Source organism: Scyliorhinus torazame, chromosome 11, assembly GCF_047496885.1.
Source record: "Scyliorhinus torazame isolate Kashiwa2021f chromosome 11, sScyTor2.1, whole genome shotgun sequence".
Taxonomy (NCBI): Eukaryota; Metazoa; Chordata; class Chondrichthyes; order Carcharhiniformes; family Scyliorhinidae; genus Scyliorhinus; species Scyliorhinus torazame.
The window spans coordinates 46,881,954-46,900,619 of record NC_092717.1 but is presented as its reverse complement, the minus strand read 5'-3'; the positions used below and the strand labels follow the sequence as shown (position 1 = coordinate 46,900,619).

The following is an 18,666-nucleotide window of genomic DNA, read 5'->3' as shown; positions in this document are numbered from 1 at the left end:
AACTGTCCGACCTTCCTTCTCAATTTGTGCATACTGGTGCTTGCCGTCTGCCTAGGTTCTCCAGTAAAACACAATGGGCGTTCCATGCTGTCACTCCACACATGGGGCAGCACTGTACTGATGCTATAAGGGGAAGCATCGCACGTTACAATTAGGGGTCTAGTCGGGTCATATGGTGTCAAGAGTTGTTTGGAAGATAGACGCCTTTTCATGGCTGCGAATGCCTCATCCTGGGATGTGCTCCAGCACCATTTCTGATCTCCTCAACAACATGTGGAACATGGCCAATAGGGAAGCTAGGTTTGCGATAAACTTACCACAATAATTAATGAAGCCCAAAAAGGACAGGAGTTCAGTGATGTTCTATGGGGATGGGGGGGGGGGGGGGGGGGAAAGTCCCCCTTTATAGCCCAGACTTTATCCTCAACTAGATACAGCCCATACTTAACTGGGTGCAGCCTATTGCTATCCACGCAATATCTGAGGTAAGGAAAGCACATTTACTTTGTTTTAGTTGGGTGCCCACATGGGCAAACCGGCAGAGTACCTCCTGGAGATTTGCCATCTGCTCCTGCACTATGGAACCGGTGATAAGAACGTCATTTATGAAGACGGCAACTTTTGGTGAGCCTTGTAAGATGTTCTCCATCACACTCCGGGGCCGGCGAAACTCCAAATGGAAGATGGATGTATTCAAACAATCCTCGATGTGTATTTATCGTGGTGTTCACTGAGTGGAGTTGTGGTATAATCGTACAAAACTTTATTCAGTCTTCAACGTTACATGCTGGTATCACTTCTTTCGCTGCAATGCCTACAACTTTCACAACTTTTATAACTCCTTTCAAAGGTAGGGCTGTGAGAGTGTCAGTTCCTTACACGATTGGGTGTAATATGCTGCAGTGGGACGTTACCCCCACTGATTGGGTTTATCCCCTCACTGATTGGGTTTATGTCTTAACCACATGCAACCTATTGTGTTTTCGGTGAGGTTGGTTACTGAGTCACTGAACTCAATATTGTTTTTCACGTATACTTTAACTTAGTTCCACAACATCTGCTGCTGACCACGCAGTTGCATACATTAATAACCATCTACTCCTACAATAATAACCATCTACTCCTACAGTGGCAAACGTTTGATACTCCAGGTCAAGCGCCACCTGTAGGTACACGTGGCACTATCGAGCTTTGTAAACAATAAACCCCCGGCCAGCCGAGCATATAGATCTTTGACAAGGTGCATCGGGTAGCAGTCCAATCGTGAAGCCCTGTTTACAGTAGGCTGGAAGTCCCCACATAGCTGGACGGTTTTTATCAGGTTTCAATACTGGCGCAGCTCCGTCTGCAAATTGTACGGGTCGGATGACTCCTAGATCTTGCAACCAGTGCAATCCTGTGTCCATCTTAGCTGGTAGCACATCAGCAACCAGCCTCGCCTGGAAGTACCGGGACTGACCAGTAGGATTGACATAGATGTGGGTTTCGATATGCTTAATCCTGCCCAGACTATCCTGAAAAACCTTTGGATATTTATTCAACACGTCGTAACTTTGCAAGAGCCCATTTGAAAGATTTGCTGCCAATCGAATTGAAGCACACTCAACCAGTCTCTTCCCACTACATTTGAACCCAGACCATGTACAACCATTAGGGGCAGACATGTCCAAACCCCACCGGTGTCACGGTGGTCTCAACAATGTTTTAACAGTTCCCCCTGTATAGATGGCCAGTCGAGTCTTGGTATCCCGCAAGATCAGCGGTATGATTCCTATATGCAGCTGTTGGAAAGTGTGGAGGTCCACAATGGAGATGACAGCCCCTGTATCCATCTCCATTGGTACTGGGTGTCCATTAACCTGCAAAGTAATCCGAATCTGTGCGACACTGGAGTCAAAACACAATTCAGCTGCATCAAGTAGTCGTCGTTGTCCTGAGTGACCATGTGCAAAGCCCTCATCCAGGGTGACCGCTGCTGCTGTCGCGGGCGGTGTGCACTGCGCCACACCGGGCAGCCCTGACCCTCGTGAGACCAACCACAATGGCCTCATGGCAGCCGACACTCACCGTCCTCCTCGGGTGTAGTATGCCACCAGACTGCAGCAGTGCCCGCAACATGAACAAACCTGCCTAGGAGACTACCCAGGTGGAGGAATTCTGGCCGGACCTGCACCGTGCCGTGACCGATATCATGGAGTCCAAAAGGAAGGGCCATCCAAGCTATGCACACCATCATTCATGGGCCTGGTGAATTATTATGGAAAATTCATCTCAAAACTGGCCACCCTGTTGGCACCCCCCCCCCCCCCCCCCCCCCCATACTTTAAAAAAAAACAGAAACAAAAGTGGGTTTGGGGTGCCTCATAGGAAGCAGCATTGGCTGGGCTGAAGAGGCATCTGTCATCCTCTCAACTCCTCACCCATTATGACCCAGCTCGGCCCCTAGTCTTGACTTGCGATGCCTCCCCCTATGGCATTGTGGCAATGCTGGCCCACAGATGAGCCGATGGCACAGAGAGCCCTATTGCTTTTGCATTGAGAACTTTGGCAGACGCGGTACGTTGCTATGCCCAAATAGAAAAGGAAGGCTTGGCGGTGATATTTGGGGTCACGAGGCTCCATCAGTATGTCTACGGGTGACACTTACACTGATCACAAGCCTCTGCTGGGCCTCTTTGAAGAGGACAAGGACATTCTCCCATTCCATCAGCCTGGATTTATTGTTGGACACTCTTGCTGGCAACATATGAGTACTCGTTCCGTCATCATCCAGGTACACAGAATAGCTCAGGCTGACACCCTTGGTCATCTACCGCTGCCTGCGTGTTCCCCGTCCCCACTAGCTGCGGATGCAGTTGTGGTGACCCTGACTTTTATGGATACTCTGCTGGTGACGGCTGTTCAGGTTTGAGCATGGACACGGAAATCCCAAGTTGGTGAAGCACCGCCACGTGCTGTTATATGGCAGATTACAGGAGGTCTCCCATTTAAGATCGAGATGAGGTGATATTTTTTCACTCGGAAGGTTGAGTCTTTAAAACTCTCTTCCAGAGACTGCTGGAGGCAGGGTCACAGAATATTTTTAAGGCAGATGTAGATAGATTCTTGATCAACATGTGAATCAACAGGTATAAAGGGTATGCAGGACAGTGGAGCTGAGGCCACAATCAGACCAACCATCAAATGGCGGGACAAGCTCACGGGACCGAATGACCTACTCTGGCTCTGAGTTCATGTGTGCGTATGCAAAACCAAGACCCATGGAAAAAGAGCTACCTGTTTCGTTATTGGAATTGTTGCAGCATATCATCTCTGCACCAGCTCTTTGATGAGTAATTCTTTTAGTGTCTTCTCCCTGTAACCCTGCGCATTCTTCCTTTCAGATAATCATCTAATTCCCCTTTGATGGGTTCATATGACATGAAATCTGAAACTTCATGGGCGGGATTCTCCGACCCCCCGCCAGGTCGGAGAATCGCCGGGGGCGGTGTAAATCCCGCTCCGACGCCTGCTGCCGGATTCTCTGGCACCGGTTTTTCGCCGGGAGCGGGAATCGCGCCGCCGTCAACGGCCCCCCCCGCGATTCTCCGGCCCACGATGGGCTGAATGGCCGCCCGTTTACGGCGGGTTAAGCTGCGTATATTACACCAGGTCCGTACCGGCGGGACCTGGCTCTGCGGGCGGCCTGCGGAGTCCTCGGTCCTCGGGGGAGTGCGGGGGATCTGGCCCCGGGGGGCCCACGGTGGCCTGGCCCGCGATCAGGACCCACCGATCCCCGGGCGGGCCTGTGCCATGGGGGCACTCTTTCCCTCCGCGCCGACTGATGTAACGGTCCACCATGGCCGGCGCGGAGAAGAACCCTGCTATGCATGCGCTGGGGTGACGCCAGCACTCGCTGGAGCTCCCGCGCATGCGCCAAATCGCACCGGCCGGCAGAGGCCCTTCGGCGCCGGTTGGCGTGGCGCCGACCCCGCTGGCACCGGCCTAGCCCCTGAAGGTGCAGAGGATTCCGCACCTTCCGGGCAACCTGACGCTGGAGTGGTTCATGCCACTCCTCGGCGCCGGTACGGCCCGCCCCGCCGGTTCGGGGAGAATCCCGCTCCATGTTTAAAAATTTTATTTCCTGCCGAACCAAAAAAGGGCTGGCTGCAGCAAAGTTGCATGACCACAGGACACATTTGAGGGTTTGGGAAAACGTGCCACTGCATACTTTAAAAATACATCAAAATATCTTCTGCTTACGGACATTGGATGTGAGGAAATAAATGGAACTATTCTTGTGAATCTTCTCTACACTCTCTAGCCCCGTCACATCCTTCCTAGAGTGCGGTGCCCAGAATGGACACAATACTCTAGCTTGAGGCCGAGCTATTCTCTTTTTTATAAGTTCAATATAACCTCTGTTCTCTTTGCATTCACTTATATGCTTTATTAACTGCTGTCTCAACCTGTCTTGCTAACTTCAATGACTTATGCACATATATACCCAGATCCCTCTGCTCCTGCACCCCATTTATAGTTGTACCCTTTATTTTAATTGTCTCTCCATGTTCACCCTACCAAAATGAATCTCTGTAACATTTCCCTACATTAAACTTTATCTGCCACCTTTCTGCCATTCTACAAACGTGTCTGTGTCCTTTTGAAGCTCTACACCTGGTTCACAATGTTTACAAGTTTTGTATCATCTGCAAATTTTGAAATTGTGCCTTCTGCACCAAGTTCGATTTACAGGAAAAGCAATGGTACCAACACTAACCCCTGGGGAACTCCCCTACAAATCATCTTCCAGTCTGAAAAACACACATTACGCACTACTCTGTTTCCTGTCACTCAGTTAATTTTGTATCCGTGTTATTACTGTCCCTTTTATTCCATGAGATAATACTTTGTTCGCAAGCTTGTTGTGCAGCATTGTATCAAATGTGTTTTGGAAGTCTGTGCATCGCATCAACAGCATTGCCCTCATCAACCTTCTGCTCCCTCTTCAAAAAATTCCAGCAAGTTAGTTAAACTATATTTTCACTTAACAAATTTATGCTAGCGTTTCCTAATCAACCGAAATATTTCCATGTGACTATCAATTTTGTCTTGCATTATTGTTTCCAGAAATTTCCCCACCACTGAAATTGAACCCCTTGGCCACTCATGTGGTTCCTGGGTTCATCTTTATATCCGGTTTTGAACAGGGGTGTAACGTTTGAAATTCTCCTGTCCTCTGGCACCACCCCTAAACCCAAGGAAAATTGAAAAATTCCTATGCAAATTTCGCTCTCACAAGTTGGATGCAACTTATCCAGTCCTGGTGCCTTATCAACCTTTAAGTAGCCAGCCTATCCAATACCACCACCATATTAATTTTGAACCCTTCCAGAGTCTGAATTACATCATCTTATCATGGCCTGCATTGTCTTCACTGAAAATGTGTGATCTTTTTGAATAATTCACTTTGGATATTTTAACGTATTGAGCCAAAAGTTGCTCACAAAATGCAAGTGAGTTTACTACACACTATTATTAGTGCATTAATCACGCAGAAACCTGTGGCTGGGTAGAAATGTTCTGTTTGATGGATATTTTCTGCTCCGCCTCCTCATGGGTTTGCCAAAATGACAGATCGTCATTGCCATGAGTTTCAAAAAATTGCTGCATTTGCATATTGATACAAATTAAGCTCTCTCAAAAGGTTAAGGTTGGTATTAAAGGACAAAATTTATGTTGCTTCAATTCCACTCGATCTTTCTGGCCCAGAAAGGGAAAGATTGAAACTGTGGATCTCATTCCTGCAGGTAGTAAATTGTTGCTGGAAGTTTTAAATTATTATCAATTCTTTGCTTTTCCTTTCTTTCAAAGTATTTGTTCTTTCTCTCCCTCCCTCTTTCTTTACCTGATTTAGCTGATTCATTTATTTTTCTGCTGTTCCGCTCTTTCTTTCTGAAAGCTTAAATCCCATTGATGAAGGAGATACATTGTTGATCCGGTCATGCATTAAGGTCCCAGAAGCCCCATTGCCCACATCACACCATTAACAGCTCTCGGTTTTCTGAGCTGAAAGGTGAAGGAAATAATGTGTAAGCAGACTAAGGTATACACAACTATTTGCACCTCTTACTTATCATTTCCCTTTTTCCTGTGATTGGAAACAAAATGAATGTGCTGTATTTTAATAATGAGCTGTTAATGCCAATGTTGGCCCCACTGAACTTGACTTCAATTTTTCTTTTCAAGAATGGTAGACGATCTGCACAGACTTGTTAAAGAAGCTAAGCTGAATAGTCCTTTCATTTTCGTGGGATCAGAACTTGGAGCACTCAATGCAAGATTTTATGCGCACATTCACAACTGGTAAGATGATGGTTGTTGAGCCTTTAGTTTGGTGGATAATGCTCCCTCCAGTCTTGTAGTTTGAAGTAGTGCCTTACTTAACAAAACTGAACAAAATTGCGCCAAACAGAACAGTAACTTCTTGGCCTTAAACATTATGCTTTTAAGATAAGAAAACACACCGAGTGTGTTATAAACAGCAATTGATGCCAAGCCACAAACTAGGACATATGCAGTAGGTTTTAAAAACACCTTGAGGAAAGAGCGAAGGGTAAAGATGCAGAGAGGTTTAAGGATGGAATCCCAGATCTTCGGACCAGGTATGTGAAGGCACAGCACTGATCATTGAAAATGCCAAAATGGCCAGAATTAGAAAAGTAGAGATGTCGGAGGATTTCAGGAGTTGAGATGGTTGCGAGATAGGGGGCAAGGTCATGGAGGGATTTGAACATAAGGATGATAATTTCAGAGGTTTTGCTGAGGGGACTGAGATCCAATGTAAGTTAGTAAGGACAGGTGTGAGGGGTGAGGCTATGAACCGCAGGGTTTTGGATGAGCTGGAGTTTACATAGGGTACAAGGCAGGAGGCTAAACCAGCAGAACATGAGAATGGTTTCATCCAGACTTCACCAGATATGGATAGGGTTTCAGCAGCAGATGAGCTGCAGCAGACACAAAGATGGGCAAAATTATAGAGGTGGCCATCGTGATTGGAAAGCTTTTGTTAAGAATCTCTGCTCAGAGTGAAATAGAGCACCTGAGTTGCAAGCATTCTGACTCAACCTCAAACAGTAGTCAGGATGAAAAATTAGTCCATGGTTAGGAAATTAAGTTGGTGGCAGGGAACTAAGAAAATGCCTTCAGACTTGACGATGTTCAATTGGAAGAAATTTCCATTCTTGCAACACTGGATGTTGGCCAAGCAGCGTGACAGATTAGACCCGTGGAAGGATTGAGTGAGCTGTTGAGGTAGAACTGAGCTCGGTGTAAGTGTATGTGGAAGCTGACATATTTTGGTTGTTGTTTTGGAGAATATTGGAGGTAACTGCGGGAATGGGAAGAGAACCATTGTTGAAGATTCTTCAGCTATAAAAGAATAGATTGGAATTGAACCAGGTTTGATTTGATTTATTGTCACACGTACCGAAGTACAGTGAAAAGTATTTTTCTGCGGCCGAGGGAACGTAAAGAGTACATACATAGTAGACAAAAAGAATAATCAACAGAGAACATTGACAAATGATACATCGACAAACAGTGATTGGTTACAGTGCGGAACAAGGGGCCAAACAAAGCAAATACATGAGCAAGAGCAGCATAGGGCGTCGTGAATAGTGTTCTTACAGGGAACAAAGGATAGTGCCATTTAGTTGGATGAAGGAGACGTGATTTTGAAGGAGAATGGCATATCAGAGTATGCAGACAGGTCAGGACGGCTGTCCACAGTCACATAGATGGTTGCTACAACCAGGTGAGGAATCGTGGATGGACTCCCCTCTTTGCCCTCTCCCCATTTGACCACAGCGAGGTTTTTGGTTTTTTTTAAAAAGTTTACGCTTTCCAGTTCAGTGTTCAGTTTCTGTGATTATAAAGAAGGTGTTTTTTTTCGAGTTTATCAAAGTTAAGGAGTTAATTTTATTCCACTAAAAAACAGCCCAAATAAAATATAAAAAATGCTTCTGCAACACACGTGCACTCGAAAAGCTCATACACAAATACAGATTGTAGAATAGAGGAGGGAAAATGGGGCCAAATTAGATTCATAAAAAGAGAAACAAAATTCACGATTTGTAGGTTGCTGTCTTGTCTGGCTGCAGATAGGTTCCAAAGTCCTCTCTTCCAGGACTGAGGTGATTTAAAGTTGTAGCTGGTGTTGTCTTCTTCCCTGCAGATGCTGCAGTAAAAAAGTCTTTAAAATTAAACTTTGTCCGGTATAGCAATGAAGATACAATTTCGTAGACAGAGCTCAGTCTTTAGATCGAGTGAGAAAGAGTGCAGGCAGCTTTCCTTCACTCAGCTGCTACTGTTGTTCTGTAAAACATATGCAGAAGCATATACAAAGAGAACTTGGCATGCCACAGTTTAAAACAATAATTATATATTCTAACTGTAACTTAATTGAATCATGTCTGAATGTTATCTTGGAATCTAGGTCCTGTGTTCAAGTAATCAGACTCTGCATGACGTATTTCCAATTGTTGAATCCTGTAGATTGCTACCACAGATGTCTATGATGAGCTGGAAGAGGGTTGTTTACAATTCCCAGGGGGGTTGCCATTGTAATGAGTTTCGTAGACTGGCTGCCTGTGGAATGTATGGTGACGTAGATCAGATTGGGCTATCTTGCCGTAGATCACTTTGATTTCTCTTGAAGAAAATGTGCCTTTTTTAAAAGTCCAGTATATAGAACAAAGAAAGAAACAGGCCCTTCGGCCCTTCGGCCCTCCAAACCTGTGCTGATCATGATGCCCCAATTAAAAAGAAAACCCTCTGCCCTTACTCGGTCCGTATCCCTTTATTCTCTCCTCCCCCGTCCCATCCCACCACCGCAGGGTGATTGCCAGCAGTTTTCTGAGAAGTTCAGACGTCGGTTGGGCAACTGCCTTGCAATCAGAACCATCAGAAAGTACAATATAACTTCAGATGGTTTTGACTGTCATACAGTAATAGTTACCCAGGATTTCCAGGCAAGTAACTAGGAGCGGAGTGGCAATCCGACCCTGCCACTCCACAGAAGGTCAGGTTCATTATCACGTGTGTCTATCAAACACATTATTCCCTGCTTATATGGAAGATACGACATGTTCCCTTTCCAGGACCATCCTGACATAGATAATACCATGAAAGAGCTGCAAACAGCCAGAGCGACCACCCAGATGGGCTGCCTCCATCCTGCACTTGTGAATAGCCGTCTTCCCTTGGCCCAGGAACACACCCAGAATGGTGCTGTGCCCACCTGCCCCCATAACAGGTCAGATGCTGAAAGGCCTGCTGTGTGTTTCAGCCATTTTCTATTTTTCAGTCTTCCAAATTCCTTTTTATTCACTTCATGTCCCCTGCTTTCTTTTCATTTTTAACATTATACAGAACTAGCTAGTGTGATTCTGCAAAGATGCGGATGTCACAATGCAGTACTTGCAGTATTTATCTGTTGAACTGCCCCATATATTATCATTGGAGACAGGTCAGTGGGGTTGTGCTGTATTGTGGTCAAATACATCCCTGAGAGGTGAGGCAAATTGCATTTTAACATGGTCTATTCTGTCTCACAGGGAGGTTTCTGATCTCGTCCTCATTGATCCAATCCCTGAAGAAGCATTCATGGAGGATGTATGGGTGCAGTACTGGTAAGTAAATACAATTATCATTTTAATTGTTTTAAAAGCAAAATACTGCGGACACTGGAGATCTGAAATAAAAACAGAAAACGCTGGATAACTCAGCAGGCCTGGCAGCATCTGTGGAAAGAGAAACCGAGTTCACGTTCTGAGTCAAAATGATGCTCCTCCAGAACATTCTGTAGAATGGTCGTATAGACTCAAAACCTTAACTCTGTTTCTCTCTTCACAGATGCTGCCAGACCTGAGTTTATCCAGCGTTTTCTGTTTTTATTTAGGGTTTTAATTAGTTTGCCTGAATGAAATTAAACAACAGCAATGCTGATGTTTAATTCTGCAGTGCCTCTATACACTAAAACCTTAAGTGAGTTATTTGATTAAGATCACAGATACAGTAAAACATATGTAAATTCTTTCTTTTTTGTTCATCCTGTGTAAACCAACAGCCTAATATTTAAATATGGACATCATCAGACAGGCTTTTTTTTTTGTTAGTTTTCACCACCTTTTCCCCATTCTCCAGGAGTCAGGTTATGCTGGCTACAATTATACCAGTGCTGGTTGCCCTTTTGATACGTTGCTCTAATTACATTAGAGAGGAATATGCGGATGCACAAAACATTGGGAGGAAAGGAACGCACTAGTATAGAACTAATAAGTTAATCGGTGAAGTTTCAGTAAGGGAAAAAGTAATGACATCTAAATCCGGGTAACTGTGCATGTACGTGAATGCATGTAATCTAGTAAATAACAATATGTGGCAATATGATATTATGGTGATAACCGAGACCTAGCTTGAGGAAAGGCAGGGCTGGGTGTTAAATATTCCTAGTTACAAGTGTTCTGGAAAGATATAAAGGAAGGAAAGTTTGAGGGGTGGTGGCATTGGTCAAGGAGATCTGAAGAAAGAGGATGTCCCAGGGGGTTAAAGGACGGAATCAGTTTGGCTAGAACCAAAGATAATTCTTTACCCCAGTGAGCTGTGGCGGCCGAGTCCTGGAACAGTTTTAAGGCTGAGATTGATAGGTTTTTAATCAATTAAGGGTTCTGGAGATAGGCAGGAAAGTGGATGTAATGAGTGTTAGATCAGCCATGATCTTCTTAAATGGCGGAGCAGGCTTGAAGGGCTGAATGGCCTCATCCGGTTCCTATTTCCTTTAGTCTTATGGGTGCAATTACATTGCTTGGTGTGGCCTATAGACCGCTAATTAGTGAGAAGGATGTAGAAGAACAAATATTCAGGAAAATTACAGAGCGATGCAAACATTATAGAGTAGTTATAATGGGGGACATTAATTACCAGAATGTACACTGGGACAGTGGTGGTGTAAAGGACATAGAGGGGGCAAAAGTTTCTAGATTGTGTTCAGGAAAGTTTTCTCCAACAGGATGTGTCCAGTCCAAAAGGAAAGGATGCGCTGATGGGCCTGGTTCTGCTAAATTAGGTGGGCCAAGTAGATCAAATGTCAGTGGGGGAACATTTAGGAGACCGTGATCATTGTATCATAAGGTTTAGGATCATGACAGAAAAGAACAATAGGCAAGCCAGAGTAAAACTAATTATCTGGGGGAGAGCTGACTTTAAGAACAGTGTTGGACCAGATGGACTGGAATGAAAGGTTGGTGGGAAAAACAGTAAGTGAACGATGGATAGGCCACCTTCAAAACAGAAATGATCCGGATACAGTTGAGGTATATTCGCTTAAAAGGACAAACTAATTCAGAGCTACCTAAATTAAAAAAGTAGATGGAAATTAAGATGAAGAAGAAAAAGTTTGCTTATGACAGTTGTCAGGTAGAAAATACAGTTCAGAATCAAGAATAATACAGAAGGTTCAGACGGGTGCCTCTGCCTTCACAGTAGAAAATAAAAAAATTCCAAAAGCTGCAGTTAATGCAGAGAAATTTGATGCAATAACCATCACTAGGGAGACGGTATTGAATAAACTAACAGGATTAAAGGTAGATAAATCTCTGGGACCTGATGACCTGCACCCTCTGGTATTAAGGGATGTAGCAGCAGAGATAGGCGATGCATTGGTTATGATATTTCAGAATTCCCTGGATTCTGGAAGGGTCCCGGTGGATTGGAAACATGCTAATGTGACACCCCTATTCAAAAAGTGAAAGAGGCAAAAAGTAGGAAACTATAGACTGGTTAGCTTGACCTTTGTGGTGGGAAAGTTTCTGGAATCAATCATTAAGGAGGAGATAACTGAACATTTGGAAAGACAAAGCTCAACCCACCAGTGTCAGCATGGTTTTATGAAAGGTAAGTCATGCTTGCCAAACTTTCTTGCGTTCTTTGCGGATGGAACCAGCAAGGTGGATAAGGGGGAACCTGTGGATATGGTATATCTAGACTTCCAGAAGGCATTTGACAAGGTGCCACGTAAAAGACTAATCCAGAAGTTGCGATCGCAGGGGATTGGGGGTAGAGTACTAGATTGGATTGAGGATTGGCTGACTGACAATAAACGGATAAACGGGTCCTACTCTGGATGGCGAACTGTAACTAGCGGGGTGCTGCAGGCATCCGTCCTCTGATTTCAACTGTTAATCTATATAAATGACCTGCAAGCCGGGACAGAGTGTAACATAGAAAAAATTGTGGATGATACTAAAATAGTTGGGAATGCAGGCAATGAAGAGGAGATAAAGATTTTACAGACTGACATAGATAGGCTAGGAAATTCGGCCAAAATTTGGAGTTTAATGTTGATAAGTGTGAGGTTATCCATTTTGGCCGAAAAAATAGAAAGGCAAATTATTATCTAAATGGAAAGCAGATTTGTCTGGGCAGAGGGATCTGGGTGTCTTTGTTCATAAATTGCGAAAATCGGTATGCAGGTACAGCATGTAATTAAAAAGGCGAACAAAATTTTAGCCTTTATTGCAAAAGGACCAGAGTATAAAAGTAGAGAAGTGTTGCATTTCACAGGGGCTTTACACAGTAACATCATTGAAGCCTGTTTGTGACAATAAGCGATTATTATTATTATTTTTATAGGGTGTTGGTGAGATCACATCTGGAGTATTGTGTCCAGTTCTGGCCTCTTTATTTGAGGTGGCATTGGAGGCAATTCAGAGGAGGTTCACCAGATTAATTCTGGGATTGACATATGAGAAGACATTAAACAGTTTGGTCTTATACTCGCTGAAGTTTAGAAGGATGAGAAGGGATCTGATCAAGATACTAAAAGGAATTGATAAAGTAAATGTAGACCAAATGTTCCCCCTTGTGGGACAATCTAGAACAAGAGGTAATGGATATAGGTTGAGAGGCGATAGATTTAGAACTGAGATGCGGAGGAACTACTTCTCACAGAGGGTAGTGAATTTGTGGAACTCGCTGTTCCATAGTGTGGTGGAATCTGAGTCATTAAATGGTTTCAAGAAGGAGATAGATATATTTCTGATTTTTAAAAAAAAAAACAGGTTAAAGGGATATGGAGAACACGTGGGAGGTGGATTTGAGACCAGGAAGAGATCAGCCATGATCTGATTAGGGTTAGACTGAAAGGGTCCAATTACTGTCTGTGCAAACAGGATTTAAAATGGACCAGAGTATTCCCTTCATCTTCTGGGCTGGTGGTCTTCAGCCACATTTGGAGTTGTTACTAGAATCCTTACAGTGCAGAAGGAGGCCATTCGACCTATCGGATCTGCACCCACCCTTTGAAATAGCACCCTGCCTAGGCCCATTCCCTGTCCTATCCGAATAAAGCCTTAACCTACACATCTTTGGACATGAAGAAATAAAAAATCTTTGGACACTAAGGGGCAATTTAGCATGGTCAATCTACCTAGCCTGCATATCTTTAGACTGTGGGAGGAAACCGGAGCACACTGATACGGGGAGAATGTGCAAACTCCACACAGTTACCCAAGGTCAGAATCGAACCCGGGTCCCTGCCGCTATGAGGCAGCAGTGCTAACCACTGTGCCACTATGCTTCCCTTAAAGAAGCCAAACTCCTGTTTCCTGCATGGCCCTGGGAGGAGTTGCATTGAAATCGAATGGCCCCAAACCAGACAGATCCTTCAACAACAGAGGCGAGACGGCGAGGAGCTAGACTGAGTTTATTTACAAATCAGTGAAACATGTTTCCGTTCTGTTTGTATGCCCACAATTTTAGAAAGCGAGAGAGGAAATAATCAACCAAACGCAGAGTCTTCCTAAGCACATTTAAATTCCACAGATTTACTCACCGTGTGTTGTAATGGGGCTGCAGATGAGTTGACAAGCAAAAGAACTACAGAGACACTCTTAGCCCATCACCAATCTTTCTCTCTTCATGTCTATATACTTTTACAGTCAGTTTTTATGTTCCCTGCGATCTTACTCTCATACTCTATTTTCCCTTTAATCAATCCCTTGGTCCTTTGCTGAATTCTAAACTGCTCCGAATCCTCAGACCTATACTATATCTAATTTCCCTGGTAAGCCACGGATTGGCCACCTTTTCCATTTTACTTTTATGCCAGACAGAAATAAACAATTGTTGCAGTTCCCCGATACATTCCTTGACTGTTTGCCATTGCCTATCCACTGTCATCCTCTTTAAGTTAACATTTCCTAATTTATCATAGCCAACTTGCGCCTCATACTTCATAGAATCATAGCTTTTACAGTGCAGTAGGAGGCCATTTGGCCCACTGAGATTGCACCAGCTCTTTGAAAGAGCACCGTAATTAAGCCCACAGCTCCACCCTATCCCCGTAACCCGACCTAACCTTTTGGACACTAAGGGGAAATTTAGCATGGCCAATCCACCTAACCTGCACATCTTTGGACTGTGGGAGGAAACCGGTGCACCCGAGGAAGCCCAAGCAGACACGGGGAGAAAGTGCAAACTCCACATAGACAGTCACCCGAGGTCGGAATTGAATCCAGGTCACTGGAGCTGTGAGGAAGCAGTGCCAATCACTGTGCCACAGTGCCACCCTTTCCTAGTTTCCTTTATCAAGATTCAGCTCCGTAGTATCATATTATGGTCGCTCATCCCCAAGGGATGTCACACAACTAGATTGCCAATGAGTCCGTTCTCATTACACAGTATCCAGTCTAGGATGGCCTGCTCTCTAGTTGGTTCCTCAACGTATTGGTCCAGAAAACCATCCTGTATACATTCCAGGAATTCAGGAGTGGCAGTAAAAAGCACAACCTAAATGGGTTGCAAGGACAGAGAGACGTGGGGAAGAGTATATGCGTACAGACAAGATTCTCTACTTACTTTAGATATTGTAATTGGTAATTCATTATTCGTCATTCAAAGAACAAAGGAACAAAGAAAAGTACAGCACAGGAACAGGCCCTTCGGCCCTCCAAGCCTGCGTCGACCTTGCTGCCCATCTAACCTAAAACCTTCTACACTTCCGGGGTCCGCATCCCTCTAGTCACATCCTATTTGTGTATTTGCCAAGATACCCCTTAAACGTCACTGTCATACCTGCTTCCACCACCTCCTACTGCAGAGAGTTCCAGGCACCCACTACCCTCTGTGTTAAAAAAAAAAGAAAAAAAAACTTTTCTCGCACATCTCCTCTAAACTTTGCGTCTCGCACCTTAAACCTGTGTCCCCTAGTAATTGACTCTTCCACCCGGGGAAAAAGCCTCTGACTATCCACTCTGTCCATGCCCCTCATAATCTTGTAGACTTCTATCAAGCCGCCCCTCAATGTCCTTTATTAATTTTAACAAACAGTAGATACAGTGTAAATATGTTTAAATTTCTACATTAACTTGCTTCCTCTCTCTTATAATGTGCACTTTTTATCCTTTATCCTTGTGAATACAAATCGGAAATGACTAACAAAAACACTTTATTCCACTCCCATGTCTTGCACATAACACTGTGTCAGGGTGAATGATAATTTTACGCTATAGTCTTGTCTGCCTATTAGTGAATCTGAGGTTGATGGGCATCCAAAGGATGGTGAATAATAATAAATCCGACGGGTGTTCAAAGCATGAGCAGCATGGGCGGGATTCTCCGACCCCCCGCCGGGTCAGAGAATCGTCGGAGGCTGGCATGAATCCCGCCCCCGTCGTGTCCCGATTTCTCTGCCACCAGAGATTTAGCGGGGGCGGGAATCGCGCCGATTGGCGGGCCCACCCCCGGCGATTCTCCGGCCCGCGATGGGCCGAAGTCCCGCCGCTGTCAGCCCTCTCCCGCCGGCATGGATTAAACCACCTTCCTTACCAGCGGGAGCAGGCGGCGCGGGCGGGCTCCGGGATCCTGGGGGGGTCGCGGGGCGATCGGGCCCCAGGGGGTGCCCCCACGGTGGCCTGGCCTGCGATCTGGACCCACCGATCCGCGGGCGGGCCTGTGCTGTGGGGCACTCTTTTTCTTCCGCCTTCACCATGGTCTTCACCATGGCGGAGGTGGAAGAGATCCCCTCCCCTGCGCATGCGTGGGGATGACATCAGCAGCCGCTGACACTCCCGCGCATGCGTGGACTTGCGCTGGCTGGCAAAGTCCTTTCGTCCCTGTCTGGCGTGGCGCCAAAGGCCTTCTACGCCAGCCGGTGGAGCGGAAACCACTCCGGCGCGAGCGTAGCCCCTCAAGGTGAGGGCTTGGCCCCTAAAGGTGCGGAGACTTCCGCACCTTTGGGGCGGCCCAACGCCGGAGTGGTTCCCACCACTCCATCACGCCGAGACCCCCCCGCCCCGCTGGGTAGGGGAGAATCCCGCCCCATGTGTCTATCCGTTCCCAGTGTAGAAAAATAAAGTGCAGTGTAATTACAGAGTGGTGCTTGAAATTCATCAACAAATGTCGTGTCTACCAATCACAACTTGATTTAGAACAGTGCAAGACAGTGGCACCATGAAGCTACGTCAGTGCGGCTCTGCTGATCTGCCACTAGAATAAACACCTTTGTGTTACTGCTGTGCATATTATCTGGAAATTTTTAATCTTTGTGATATTTCAATGACCACATTTCAGTTCCAATCCTTGTATAAATACTGGCTTGCTGGTCCAGATAGACTAAATAATTAGATTAGCAAAGTCTCATCGCAAAAGCAGCAACACCTACTTAGCTTGCCCTTTGTGTCATTGATATTTCAGTAACTGAAATGTAGAGAACTATAACCTTTGTTGCAGGTCAGCATGTGTGGAATTCATGAAAGGATATTATGCTTGACATGTGCTTTCTTAGCCTATCAACAAGCTCCAGGAGTGAAGTTAATTAGAGCATTTTGCAGATCTTGGAAGGACAGCTAAATTCAAATTATAACACAACGTGGGCTGAAAGGTCACTCCCATTCTGGTACATTTTTATACAGCTCCAGTTGGGTAATGCTCCTGGTAGTAAAACCTGTACGCAGCTCAGTCAAATGTTTCTAACAAGTTCTATTACCTTATGTTAACCATCATCTTAATATACTGGAATTCCTCCTGTGTGTTACATTTATTCATGATAATTGGTGATTCTAAATTGATTACACCTGCCTGTTAAAGTATACATTCTAATCTTCACATTGGGTACATAAAAGTACTAATTTTAAAAATCTCTTGGGAGATAGCCATCACTAGGAACACCAGCATTTAATGCCCATTTCCAATTACCCTTGAAAAGGGATTAGTGAGAAGTTGCCATCTGAATCACAATAAATGTTGTGAGGGGGAAGTTCCAGGATTGTGATCCCCATGGCAATGAAACAATGGTTATATTGTCCATGTTGGGATTCTGTGTGGTCTGAAAGAAAATTTGGAGGTGATGGTGGAGTTAGTTGTTTTGGGAGGTGTTTTCAAAGACCTTCCTCTGCGCTGTTGTGGTGAGTTCTGTGGAGAGTGTACACTTCAGCCAAGGTGTGACTGTTGGACGAAGTGGACGCTTAAGGTGGTGAATGGGCTGCCAATCAAAAGGACTGCTTTATGGCGGCACCCATCCAGACAAAAGGAAATAATTGCATCACACAGCTGACTTGTGATTATAGATGGTGGAGAAACCTTTGGGGGTCAGGTGGTAGTGCACTCACCACAGAGTACCCATATTTGACCTCTCAATTAGCAGCAGCATTAACTGGCTAGGCCAATTGGGTTTTGGGTAATGGCTACTGTCGGAATGTTGGTGGTGGGGGTTTGACGATGCCATTAAATAGCATGCCTGGGGAGGTGGTTAGACCATGTCTTGTTGCAGATGATAATTGCTTGACACTTAACAGACTTTGAATGTCACTTGCTATTTATCACCCCCAGTCTGATTTTGTACAGGTCTTGCTGCATTTGCTCATGGATTGCTTCATTATCTGAGGTACTGAAAATAGATCACTGTACTATCAGCAGCAGGATCACCCACTTCCAGTCTTATGATGCAGAACAGGCATTGATTTATCAAGTGAAGATAGCTGGGTTTAGTACATTACTCTAAGGAATTCCTGCAATTATGTTCTGCAGCTGGGATGGTGAACCTCAACAACCACAATCATCTCCTTTTGCACTAGATATGACTTGAATCATTGAGGAATTTTCCTCCTGCTTCTCAATTAACTTCAGTTTTACTCTGACTCTTTAATGCCACACTTGATGCCATACTTGGTCAAATGCTGCCTTGATTTCAAGAGCATTCACATTCATCTCTTCTGTCCATAATCCAAGATGGTTATTGGTGAGTAAATGCTAATTATTAACAATTTTGACAAATCCTTCCATCACTTTGCTGATAATTGAGAATAGGTTAATAGGACGGTAATGAGCCCAATTGGATTTGTCCTACCTTTTGTACACAGGACATATCTGGGTAATTTTCAAAATTGCCAGTTGAGCCATATTGGAATAGCTTGGCTAGAGCAGGGCCCGTTTGAGGGATGTGCAGATTGCTTCAAACGCCCGGGCTTGGGGAATAAGGTGGGATCAGCCTTAGTGCTTTAAATGGAGTTCTCAAGTAATCAGCCTAAGCAGCCAGAGCTTCAGACCTCGAAGACCGGTTTAAGAAAATTGGAACCACTAGCCTGAGAGTTTTGATTTTGTTTCAAGCCGGCCAGGTCAGTTTCACTA

At 44.9% G+C, this 18,666-nt stretch overlaps 1 protein-coding gene across 3 annotated transcripts in view; it reads left to right on the top strand.

Annotated features, from left to right (window-relative positions):
- The window catches only part of LOC140385261 (uncharacterized), a 217,884-nt gene that overhangs the window by 110,749 nt on the left and 88,469 nt on the right, over nt 1-18,666 (top strand). For all 3 annotated transcript variants that reach the window (XM_072467217.1, XM_072467216.1, XM_072467218.1), the window contains exons 6-7: nt 6,229-6,345; nt 9,597-9,671. In XM_072467217.1, the coding sequence (XP_072323318.1) occupies nt 6,229-6,345; nt 9,597-9,671 (192 nt within the window). The remainder of the gene's footprint in view (nt 1-6,228; nt 6,346-9,596; nt 9,672-18,666) is intronic.